This window comes from Desmodus rotundus, chromosome 6 (genome assembly GCF_022682495.2).
Source record: "Desmodus rotundus isolate HL8 chromosome 6, HLdesRot8A.1, whole genome shotgun sequence".
Taxonomy (NCBI): domain Eukaryota; kingdom Metazoa; phylum Chordata; class Mammalia; order Chiroptera; family Phyllostomidae; genus Desmodus; species Desmodus rotundus.
The window spans coordinates 16,923,296-16,936,356 of record NC_071392.1 but is presented as its reverse complement, the minus strand read 5'-3'; the positions used below and the strand labels follow the sequence as shown (position 1 = coordinate 16,936,356).

The window sequence follows — 13,061 nt, the reverse complement described above, 5'->3', positions numbered from 1 at the left end:
ACATTCTTCATTTTGCCAGCAATCATTGAAAGCAGATACCACTCACATGTCAGAGAGGATGGGCCGAGGTAGAATTTTTATCATAAAGTGACAACCTGGGATTTGAGTACAGGGTTTTCTGGTTTTAAACGGAGTTCGTACTATATATCGTGTTATATATCAAATGTATGTATGTATGTATGTGTGTGTGCATGTGTATATATGTATATGCGCTCATACTTGCCTTTCAACACTTTTTAATGAATTTTGCCTCAGAACTTGATTGTCACTATGAGTCTGTTCCTGAATACTAAATGATCTTTCCGTTGTATCACTTTGATCCCCACGTTAACCTAAAGGGGTGCGGAACACTCTGTACTATGTTGAATTCAGCCCTTTTCATTTTTCTGAGCTATATGTTGTTATGGAGCTTTTATCTATTAAAACTCCTTAATGAGTTAATGTTTATCTTATTTTTTTTAAAGAAGTTTAATGTCTCTAGTAAAACCATAACCCTTCCCAACAAAACACATTTTTTATGTCAGTCATACAGTTTCCCTCGTAAGAAATGTTCGCGTATGTGTGGGTGGGATCAAGCTAAATTTCACTCTCTTCCTTATTTCATTACCCATTCACAGGAGCATCCCTCACTAGGCCAACTCTCAGAAAAGTTAATAGACAACAACATTAATGTCATCTTTGCAGTTCAAGGAAAACAGTTTCATTGGTATAAGGTATGTTCATTCCCAAAACATAAAAATTAAAACGTTTACCTTGGTAGTTGAAACTAAAACACTTCTTAAAATCCCAAGTACGAATTCTAGAGTTACTGTACTTTGTGTGGTCGAAGTTGAATACTCTGTTAGCTAATGTACACTGCACAGTGTCTCGAGTTAGCATTTATGTGTAAATCCTGTCTATAGGACCTAGAACCAGGTGTGGGCACTAAATCTCAGTGTGGTGCTGTGAAAATAATGGCAAGGACATGGATGTACCTCACAAAGCCATCAGCCCGATAAGACTGCTACCTGTCTGGCTCTGTTCATACTTACTACAATGTTACTGACTATGTCCCTTATGCTGCGTTTATTGCTTTTGCCTCTTTGACCACTATTTTGGTATTTCTTGATGGTGTCATTGGCTCTAGCAGTTTCTCCCTGCTCTGTTTTAAAAAGAGAAATTCACTGCCTGGTAATCCATAAAACCAGGCTTATTATTAATTGAGTTGTGCAAAGTAAGAATCAACAGGTTCTGAACGCCCAACAAGCTCTGCTCTGGTCCTGCATGTATTCTTGTAGTCACCTACTTTAGCTGCCCAGAAAGAGACGTTTTCATCAGCCACCTCCATCTGAGTTGTAACAGCTTCTTAACACATCTCCCAAATCCATCATCCACCTGGCTGCAGGATGACCTATTTAAATCATAAATGTGGGCAGAACGCTCCCTAAAGTAAAATGTTCCCAGAGTTCCCTCTGATTTAGAGGATCAAGTCTTTAATGTGGCATAAGAGACGACCTGGTCCCTGCTTGCCTCTCTGGACTCATCCCCTACTACTCTTTGCCTCACACTTGTCCCTCCAGTCCTGCTTCTGGTCCTCCTGTGCACACCATTCACCAAACTCTTTCTCTCCTTTGGCCCAATGTTCTTGCTAAGTACCCACCATGCCTGGAAGCCCCTCTCCTTCCTCCCTCATTACTTGGCTAACTCTTACTCATCCTTTAAGGCACACCTCATGTGTCACCTCCAGGAAACAGTCCCTGACAACTTCCCAGCCATCCAATGCTTGCTGGGTATCCCTTTCATTAGGGTCTGCACATTCTTTCTATTGCTTCACTATACACTGTTTTTTGAAATTGTCATTTATGTAGCAGTGGGATCCATAAAAATGGAAACTAAGTGGTCTAGTGATTTAGCATCTCCAAAGTGGTCCCAATAGATGCTTAACAAAGGTTTTATAAATGGATTTTAAAAATCGGTAAGAGATACATTTTCCCTATTACCTGAGATACCAAGTTGTTAGTGTTTAAGTGTCAGCTGGCATACAGCAGGAGCTTAATGATACTTGTGAATGACAAAAATGAGTGCATAAATGGATTCCAGGACTTCATAATCTGATTCCACATAAGTTATGCATCCTTCATGCTACCCAGACTGTTTTCTTCTGTTCTCATTTCATCTAACATAAACCTTTAAGTCTTCACTAAAACTTTTTCTCACTAGGAATACCTAGAGTCTTCTCCATAATTATTCAGTAATTAAGAACATCCCTCAAGACCAGTTGCTCCATGAAGCTTCCACCTGTGACTGATTTTTTTCTCCAGTCCAGGCCAACATGTGATAAAGTTCATTCCACAGAACAGTCATTCTGCAAAATGTTTATATTTGTTGTTACATGAGAAAAGAGTTTTGTAATTAAAGAAATGTTGAGAAATGCTGCACTAAATAATGCTACATTGTTTCTGAATTGCGGGACTTCTCTGAACCTTTGATTTGCAAGTGTACATTTTTATTCGCCAAGTGGAAGAAACCACGTATAGAACTTGGCACACTTATCTGCCCTTCGAATCCTTTCATATTTAAAACCTCTGGAGACTATGTTCCATGGAAGATACTTTGGGAAATGCTGGTCTGTGCTTTGACTAGGTTTTTGGGCAGCATGTCATCTATGCAATGCACACACTCTCTTGCACATACACATACACACTACCATTTCAGGTGTACCTGTTTTAGCTGCCCTAGTTGGTTGTGTACATTTCTCTTTTCTCTAATCTTTTCTGATTCATGTCAACTTCCACTGGTATCTACAATAATTTTTACTGTTTCTTGGTTGCTAAACCATTGCCTACGATTGTCATTAAATGTTATTGGTATGTTTTTTAGGACCTTCTACCCCTCTTGCCTGGCACCATTGCTGGTGAAATAGAATCAAAGGCTGCAAACCTCAATAATTTGGTAGTAGAAGCCTATCAGGTATGTGCACATATATTCCATATAATTTTTAAAATAAACTTTTAACCCAAGTTTCTGTGGCAAGGTACAAACCAGTGCCCTCTCGTCTTGAAAGAGTGGTGGAAAGAACATAACATTTGGAATGAAGAACCTAACTCAGCCCTGGCTCTTCCACTCATTAGCCGTGGGGCCTTGGGGCCTTGGGGAAAGGCCACCTCAGCCCTCTGAGCCTCACTGAGTGTCAGCAACAGTAAGCCTGGTGGGGCTACAGGCAATCTAAATCTCCTTCCATATCAAATATTCTATGAGTCACCACCTCACAGCTATAGGATATACTTTGTGGCCAAGAAATTTCACAATTTCTTCTGTCACCAAGATGAAGTAAGAAATCATGCTGTTATTTCAAGCAGCAACCTGTCAGGTACAATGATCTATCTTGGATGTAGAGATTACTAAGAGGACTCTGTTGGGGTTTCCTGGATGAATCACTTGAATATTCAATCAGTTATTTTAGCAGTTTTATAAAACTAGTTTATTAAAAGAATCACCTTAAGAGATATATTATTTTATTGACAGTTGTATGCTGTCAGTCTGTGAAGAGTGGGCGTCAAATGCTGAGATTTAAAGAAACATCTACTCTTTCAACTTAGGCCATCCCTGGAAAGAATTCTGTGTTAGGATGTTAATGATAATAGTGACTGTTACTTTACTTCCACTAAGAACCAGTTACTTTCCATACATGACCTCATTTAATCTGCACAACTGACCCATAAGGCAGGGGATAGTATTCCCATTGTGTATTTGCAGAACCCAAAGAAGCTAAGCAAATTAACCAAAGGTGAAACAACTAACAAGCAGAAGAAGCAGGAACAGAACCCGGATCTTCCTTAATGCTAGGACCAGGTGATAGCACCTGTTTTGGATTTTGTATTTTACATACTCTCCAAAGACATGCTTTTATTCGACCTTGAATTTATGGAGCATTAATAAATCTCACTCCCAAAACTCTGATTCCCTTTCTGACACAGTAGAGTTGAACAGGGAAGCAGTAACCCAAGCACTGTGAGAAATCTCAGGCTTCTCTTCACAGTGTCTCCATGCAACATCTGCCTTCAACTCCGGTACAACAGGGATAGGCCGAAAGTAGCCACAGGACAGAAAACGAAGGACTTGTTTAAACTTCCTTTTTTGTTTTTACATACTTTTGTAAAATTTTTATTGTTATTCTATTACGGTTGTCCCAATATCTCCCCCTTTGCCCTCCTCCACCTAGCCTACCCCCACTCCCAGTCAGTCCACAGGTCATTCATACCTGTTCTTGGACTATTCCCTCTGAGTTAACCTTGTGAGATTTTTTTAAAAAGGAAAACAAATCTTGTGAGTTTCTTCTTTTTTTTTTTTTTGGTCAAAAAGTTGTTCTATGTCTGAAAATATGTTTCATCTTTAATTATATTTCTTTCTCACTGTTACAAAGGAACTTTAGGACTGGGGGAGCTTCTTATCAAAGAAAATCAACCGTGTGTATAACATTCCTATCTACAGTTTGTTCCCAGGAATAATTAAAATAAGGAAGGAGCTCACAGTATTAGAAGCCACTCTAGTTTTTATAGTGTGAACCCATTTATTACCTCAAAGAATATAAATTGACAAACGTACCTATATGTACGTACCTTTATGCACCAATGAAAAGGAAAACAGCAGCATTTGATTTTACGTTACTTATTTGCATAATAGGTATGTGATGCCTTAGCAAATTCCAGTTTTGATTAACGTTAAACAATGGAAAAATACTAGGATATCCAACAAAAACTTACTCTGGCTAACTAACTCCTTACGTTGGGATTCTGTTATTATTTTATATATATCTATATTTTAAAAATTCTTCCAAAATTTCACTTTGTCTTTATAATCCAAAAGAAACAATTCACAATTCATTGCTGAAAAATATTTTCATTTTAACTTTTCATTTTTTGCACTTCCTTTTTAAGAATTTAGCCCATGGTGAATGTGATTACATTTTATTTTTTACCCTTTACATCAGGACTTCCATTAGAACTAAAATTATATAAAAATCATAACTCTAATAGCAATAGTAATTTAGCTGAAATTAAGAAAGGAAAAATAAATTACATTAAAAAACAGAATTATACATTATAAAAAAATAGATTCCGCCTCTGTTCCTTTTAAGCTTGTGTCTGGAGCTTAACTTCTAAATTCCAAAACTGAGGAACATTTTAATTATTTGTCTCCACACCCTTCTTGAAACACATTAGTATAACCAGCTCAAGGTTTTCAAGGAAGCAAAATTTCCGAAGGGCAGACGGAGAACACTTGGAATACTAGGAACTTCCTTCTGATCTGTCAAGCCATCACCATATTGACACTGTTTGTATACCATTAGAAGTTTCTGTTGGTTTGCCAAAATCATGCAATTAAGTGATTACAATGTATATGAGTTCTCCGGGAGATAAAAATGTGGCTGACATAGTCTTACTTAACCCAAATAAAATTTACTAAGTTGAGGAAGCATCTTGTTTTAAAGATTTACCATAATTCCATGATTAATTATTAATTAGCACACATCTCTTTATTTATTATATAATTGAAGAATAAAAGTTACTCAGGTAAAAAATTAGACATCATTGGCCCTGGCTGGTGTAGCTCAGTGGATTGAGCATGGGCCTGTGAACCGAAGGGTCACCAGTTCAATTCCCAGTCAGGGCACATGCCTGAGTTGTGGGCTAGATCCCCAGTGGGGGACATATGAGAGGCAACCACACATTGATGTTTTTCTCCCTCTCTTTCTCCTTTCCTTCCCCCTTCTCTAAAAATAAATAAATAAAACATTTAAAAAAGAACTAGACATCATTGGAAAGTTTTCCTTCATACCCTGCTACTCACTCTTTCCTTAGGTATATTTGTCATCTTTTTCCCTTCTTTTGTTCACAAGTACATATTAAGAACTTTTGCATGTAGTAGATTCTTAGTTTTATGAAATGAATACATGAAGATCTACAGTGTATATTTAATGTAGCTAGAATTTTCTTTCTTTCTTGATTAAATTTATTGGAGCGATAGTGGTTAATAAAATTATATAGGTCTTAGGTATACAGTTCTATAACACATCATCTGTATATTGTATTGTATGTTCACCCCCCAAAGTCAAGTCTCCTTCCACCACCATTTATCCCCATGTTACCCTCTCCTACTTTCCTCCAACCCCTTCTCTCTGGCAATCACCATACTGTTATCTGTGTCCATGATTGTAATGGAAGAAATTAGTGTATGCCTGAATCATGATAGACATTACATAGATGGTTTTTGAAAGATTGCATATATGAGTGAATGGTTTTCTGCTCAGTAAGAGGCTCTATTTCAGTATTAAGAAATGGAATAGATTTTATTGACACAAGCAAGCTCCAGAAACTTGGCAAAAACCCTAGTCCATTCATGGACAATTTATAGGACCATATCTGGCAGGTAAGTCTTATGCCTACTGTATAGAAATGGCCTCCTGTAAATTTCCTTTCAATTCTGTATCAATAAGGCATTTTAGCTTTCATGATAGTCTAAAGTATTTGACACTGAAATGTTTCTTTAACAGCTGTAAATGTGAGAAGTATGTTTCAGGTTTGAAGCTGTCAAGATTTACTCGCTTGGACGATATGTGATTATTTTTGTAACACAGGCTGAGTGAGGTTTATCTTTGAAGTGATGAAAATGCAAGAAATTCATGGAAATAATTTTAAAAAGTAGAGCACTTAAATGCAGATAGTCTAATCCTTCAGTATTTTGGATGTATTTCAAATATAATTGGGTCGTTATATGGAAATGCTGTTTTATTCATCTTTTTATAGAGACAGAATCTTTTCGTTAAGCCTAGAATGATTTAATAAAATTGACACTGTTGCTTACATTTGATGCGGCTATAGTATAAAACTTAAAAATGATGTTTCTGCAGAAGCTTATTTCAGAAGTCAAAGTGCAAGTGGAAAACCAGGTGAAAGGCATCTATGTAAACATCACTGCCATCTGTCCAGATGGGACCCGGAGGCCGGGCACAGAAGGCTGTGGCAGCGTGACAAGCAATGATGAAGTATGTGCGTGCGCGTGATTCCCATTTCAAGTAAACTAAGTTGTTTGGCATGTTTTCTCACAGAAAATCAAACCATTCTGAGAAACTTTACTTACTCCTGACTCCAAGGATCTTATTTATACTTCAAAGTAACTTTCATTGTCTCTCTGCAAAGTTCCTACTTGTTTTAACTTCACTGACGGTTCTCTCAAACTCTCAAGTTAAAATAAATAAATGTTATATTAAATACTTATTCAATGATAATGTCTTTAAACTTAGGGGACACAGCCACTATATATTAGGAAATCACATGTCCTCAAATAAATAGTATCTATACTTATGATGATGATAATATCTTTTTTATTTCAAATTGGAAAATTCTCAGAGCAAATGTAAAACTGAAGGTTAATGAGCCACAGAAAAGAATGAGAGTGATGGATCAGTTAATAGAGACTAAAAATTCCAAAATCTTTCACTTTGAGATTTTCCCAATACACTCTTAATGATCTAGAAAGAGGTAAGGAAATTTGTTAAAACAATAAAAAAGAACTGTCATCATTTAACTAAAAAAGGATGAAATGTAGAAAAAAGCGGCCCAGATTATAGTAGCATCAGGAAACAGGACCAGAAAAAAGAGGGATTCTCTTGGGACCAGCACAATAGAGAGAAAACACACAGATAAAAAAAAAAAAAAAAACTTTTAAAGGCCAATTCTTCTTGGATGAAGTGATTTTCGGTGAGTCATTTACCTCCTGAGACATCAGTTGCCCCACATTTAAATGAATAGCTTGGACTAGATGTATAAGCCCTTTTGTTTCCATCTCTAAGGCTATATGATGTTATTAATTATTTTAATGTCATGATGGAGATAAAAAGAACAAGAGTTATGGAAAAAGATGAAAGGGCCCTAAGATCCTAAGATTGATTAAAATAGAATCTTCCCTTCTCTTTAGTTTGAATATGTTTTCCCCTCCTGGTAAAGTTAGAATCTGCAGGTGGTACAGATGCTGCCACAAGTCGTATATTTGAAATTAATTATTGCTAGTTTTGAGTATTATAGGCTCCTCCATAATCACTCCTTGGATTTTGTTCAAAAAACATTACATACCAATTTACAAACTACATATTTTATTTCCATTAAATATAGAGAAAACTTTCTGATAGCAAATACAAGGCACTAAGTTACTTTCTGAGAAAGGGTTACCTTCTTAGAAGTAATTCTTTCTTTTAAAATCTGTTTTGGCAGAATGTATTTTCTTACATCTTACTTTTTTTTTCTTTTTGTCTATATCCTTTTATTCCCCTCACTTTCAACAAGTAATATAAACAGTTTGACTTTCAGTAAGAGTTATGTGACCTCTTAATTATATAAACCCTACATTTTGCTCTACTATTAATTTGGCCGTGACCACATTATTGTACACATCTGTTAATCCCTAGCATTCTTAAAGACCAAAAGTATTTCAAATACAACACCAACTGTATTGATTTTAATGTTATGAGACTGATTCTGATCTCTAATGCATATATATAATATATAAGGCTAAGTTTAAATCTTTCATAGTATTACATGTATATATACAAATATAAATATATTTATGATAGGTTTTTTGCTTATAATATATATAAATATCTATCCATATATATATATCTATATTTCTATCTTCATTCCAAACTAAAAGTCTGGCACAAATTCTTTTAAATTGTAACAGATTTCAGTCTAACATGGAAAAAACATATAATGTTATTTACCAAAGTACCTGAAGATCATAAGGTGGGTTAGCAAATATAAATAGACACATTACACCAATCATGTGCAAAATAAAAATAGAGAAAAAGAACAAATTTGGCAGGAGAAAGGAATTCTGCAGTTTTGTGAGGAAACCAGTCCCTGCCAGCCCACACTCATAGTTCGGGGCTAACCTCTCCACTGAGGTAGCACATGACCTGTGTTGAGAGCTGAAGTTCTGAGAGTGAGAGTCCTAGATATTTTTTTCCTTGAGTAAGTCAGAGAAAGCCTCATGTTTTCCTCCATGAATACTATGTATAAACTAAAATTTAACTCTGAAACTCTACTTGATCCCCTGGAAAATAAAAACAAAATTAAAATTGTTAATTTGAACACTCCATCTCAGGGGTTCAAAGCAGTAGAAACCCTTTGGTTTATTTGATGTATCCTTACTATCAAATGGTCAGTAACCACCCATTTTAAGGGTCAAATCCAGAAAATGATCTAGGCTCTCTCTAGCTTGCTAAGAAATCAATAGAGGACTTGTATTAATTATTGAAAGTAGAACAGACATTTCAAATAGTCTTTAATAGTATAACATAAGCAAGTAGTAGTCATTGCATCCTTTAACTTTCTAGTTCATTAATTAGGAAAAATGAAATTAAAAATGGATGTTACATCTGCATATGGAAGATTACATGTGTAATTTATAAATACTAACTTCTATAAGATGGAATATTGATTCAAAATATCATGAACAAATATGATATCGGTAATAAAAATAATCAAGACATATATGTTTTCTTCCTCCCTGTCCTGAATTTAGGTTCTTTTCAATGTAACAGTTACAATGAGAAAATGTGATGTCACAGGAGGAAAAAGCTATGCAATAATCAAACCTATTGGTTTCAATGAAACCACTAAAATTCACATACACAGAAACTGCAGCTGTCAGTGTGATGACAGCCGAGGACCTAAAAGAAAGTGTGTAGATGAAACTTTTCTCGATTCCAAGTGTTTCCAGTGTGAAGAGAATAAGTGTCACTTTGATGAAGATCGGTTTTCTTCTGAGAGTTGCAAGTCACACGAGGATCAACCTGTTTGCAGCGGCCGAGGAGTGTGTATTTGTGGGAAGTGTTTGTGTCACAAAATTAAGCTTGGGAAAGTATATGGAAAATACTGTGAAAAGGATGACTTCTCTTGTCCATATCACCATGGAAAGCTGTGTGCTGGTGAGTATAAATATATAAATGTATACATGAGTTTTTACTAGTCACTGTTAAACTAGCATACATGTTTAAATATTTTTAAATCATATCTTTGTAATTATTAACCCTGAACCTGAATTTAATATTCAGAGTTTCAAGGTCTGTGAAATTGGGGCAGATTTATATCACATGATTCTGATATTTCTATTTTAAATACTTAAAAAATAAAAACCAAAAATTAATTGCTATCCTCGAGTATGACTAGACTTTGTGAAGATATATACCAGAAAAGGAAATTACTGATGATGTCTGACAGGATTTCTATACTCAGGGTATTCTTCTAGAAGGATCTGATTCATTCTTATAAGTGGTCACTCCCTCCAGCTTGCTCAGAGGATAGTGAGCTATAAAAATATACTTACCATTCATTGGCAAATTCTTAATGCATTATATAGATGGTATTAAATAGCTGTAGTAATTTAAATCTCTCCAGTTTATTTTGGGAACAATACCAGACATAAAACTGTCAAAAGATAGCATTCTTCAAGAAAAATTGGTTTCATTAGTAATCTAGATTAGTCCCAGAGGCCACACACAGACCAAATTTTAAAGCAAAAACATCTGAAGTACTTTCTGGCTAATTCAGTTTACTGCCACCTAGAGGTTAGAATCCAGAAAATCTGCAGCATTTAAAAATCAATACAAATCATTATTTTTAAATGAATTAATTTTTCCGTGCCAATGTGCTAATCACTTATTGTTAAAATACCTTTTTAGTCTTTGCATTTTGGTAAGTAAATATCAATGAAATTATTGATAGATACGTTATTGTCATAAGCATATGGAAAGTAAACTGTATAAAATATATTACTATTCTTGTGTAAGCTAAAATTTTGCCCTATATTACATAAATGTAATGACAAATTGTCTTTTTATTCTATTATATACACAAAATATTTTACATTTTAAACATTTCTTCAGCTCAACCTGCTATCATGAGTAGAATGGATTGTAGACGACTTCAGAACAAACCAGTAACTATCTGCTAATCTTTAGAGCTAATCCTGTTCGGGACAGAGAAAAGAAAAAGCCCTGAGATCATTTCCCACCACTGCCCAGTCTGTATAGAGCAAATATCAAAACTCAGTGTAGTGGCACTCTTCTATATAACTGTGATACTACTGACACTGGCCGTTGAGAACCTGCTTTGAATTATTTGTGTATAAATTATAAGTGCAAACTGTAGGCTGACAAGCACTTTCTTCACTGGTCTCCTTGGAGAATAAAAACACATGTTCACAGGTCGACTGCCTAGAGTGAGTCGTGCAGCCTGCTTGCAGGGAACAGGGCCTGGCAGGCGTTTGTTTGGCCTGGACCTCATTAGCTTTACACTTAGCAAATAGAGCCGATCCAACAGTAGACTCTATGGAACAGTAACCTTGTGAGGGGCTCTGCAATAAAGGGAGGAGGAAGGAGGCGAGGGGAGGGAGGGAGGGAAGAAGGGAGGGAGGAGTTTGTAGCTAAATAAGCTTGAGAAACACTATATAACCCTGTAAAATGTACCCCTCTAGTTCTCATTATCATATTAAATTTTGGACACTTGTGCAGTCTCAAATTAACTACATACAACCAATGCTTTTCCTCGGCTTACATGTCTGCACCCAACACTAACATACACATACATCTACTGCCTTGCCTGCTCTCGTTACCCTGTAGTAACAGTGCACAGCATACTTTTGCCAGGCCCTGCCAACCTGCTTAATACATAATGCCCTGAAGATGTGAACAGATCAGTTTGACTTCCCTGGAGATCTTATCTTTAAACATGGCACTCACAGAACTGAAGCACCAGAAGGGTTTGCCTCATGGACCTCCAAATTGATCCCAGGCCCTTGACAATAAGGAGAGACAGACAGAATAAATTATGGAAGCTATTAATAAGATAACCCTGTTTTCAAGTCAGGCAATTAATATTACTTCAGCCTTTGTAGCTTCTTTATATTCATGTTTTTAATTTAAAACTGAATGTACAGTGACCTTCAAGCAGTGGGGCAGGCACTGCAGCCGGGCCCACCTCACGCTTGTCAGCACAACACGATAGCATCAGGAGATTATCTGCAGTAGAACAGCTTTGAAAATAGACATTCCTACCTCCTGGCTTGTTTATGTCAGACAAACAGAAAGTGATGCTGTTTCCATTCACTGGACTGTCTGTGTGTTTCCATGGAGATGGGAGGGGAATTCACGTTTGGAAATGCTTCACAGTGTCAGTGGCCCCAATAACTTAGGTCCTGGAGTGTCTCTGTCGCAGGGCATGGCGAGTGTGAAGTGGGCAGATGCCAGTGCTTCAGTGGCTGGGAAGGAGATCGGTGCCAGTGCCCGTCAGCATCAGCCCAGCACTGCATCAACCCAAAGGGCCAAGTGTGTAGTGGAAGAGGCACGTGTGTATGCGGCAGGTGCGAGTGCACCGACCCCAGGAGCATCGGCCGCTTCTGTGAACACTGCCCCACGTGCCACACAGCCTGCAATGAAAACTGGTATGTGCTCTCTAACTCCAAACAGGCGTAAAACAGTCCCTTCGTGATAGCTGTGTTGTTGGTCCTTTTTTATTCTGCCTTCCATAATCTTAGAAGTGCTGGATGTTCTCATCCAAATAAATTGTTATCATGCTACAAAAGAACTGAATGGGGAGTTGGGGAATTTCAGGCTTAGATTCCAATCTTTGAACCCTAGATAGCTGTGGAAGTATCAGCATTTATCCAGGCATTCACTGCCTTCGCTTTTGTGAATTAGTTTGTTTTTTAAAGAATATTCAGTATTCATGAGGGTTCATTGGGGTTTTGCCAGCTTTATTGATATATATATAATTGACATATAACCTTATGCAAGTTTAAGGTTTCCAATATGATGATTTAGGGGCTGCCTGCCCAGCTTACTCTTACTTAGCTGTTCGATCTAGGGCAAGTTGTTGAAATTCTCTGAGAATTTTCTGAGAATATTCTCTCTTAATATTTCTGATATCAAAAGCAGAGGATAATAATAATACCTTGCTATAGTTCTGTGAGATAATTAAATTAGATGTTCCATGTTAAAAAATACTTTGTACTTAGTATACACAGTT

The 13,061-nt window shown here is 36.5% G+C and overlaps 1 protein-coding gene across 4 annotated transcripts in view; it reads left to right on the top strand.

Moving 5' to 3' along the window:
- ITGB8 (integrin subunit beta 8) overlaps positions 1 to 13,061 on the top strand; it is a 79,038-nt gene that overhangs the window by 55,497 nt on the left and 10,480 nt on the right. For all 4 annotated transcript variants that reach the window (XM_045197302.2, XM_053927263.1, XM_024562877.3 and 1 more), the window contains exons 7-11: positions 618 to 713; positions 2,860 to 2,949; positions 6,890 to 7,024; positions 9,559 to 9,964; positions 12,252 to 12,477. In XM_045197302.2, the coding sequence (XP_045053237.2) occupies positions 618 to 713; positions 2,860 to 2,949; positions 6,890 to 7,024; positions 9,559 to 9,964; positions 12,252 to 12,477 (953 nt within the window). The remainder of the gene's footprint in view (positions 1 to 617; positions 714 to 2,859; positions 2,950 to 6,889; positions 7,025 to 9,558; positions 9,965 to 12,251; positions 12,478 to 13,061) is intronic.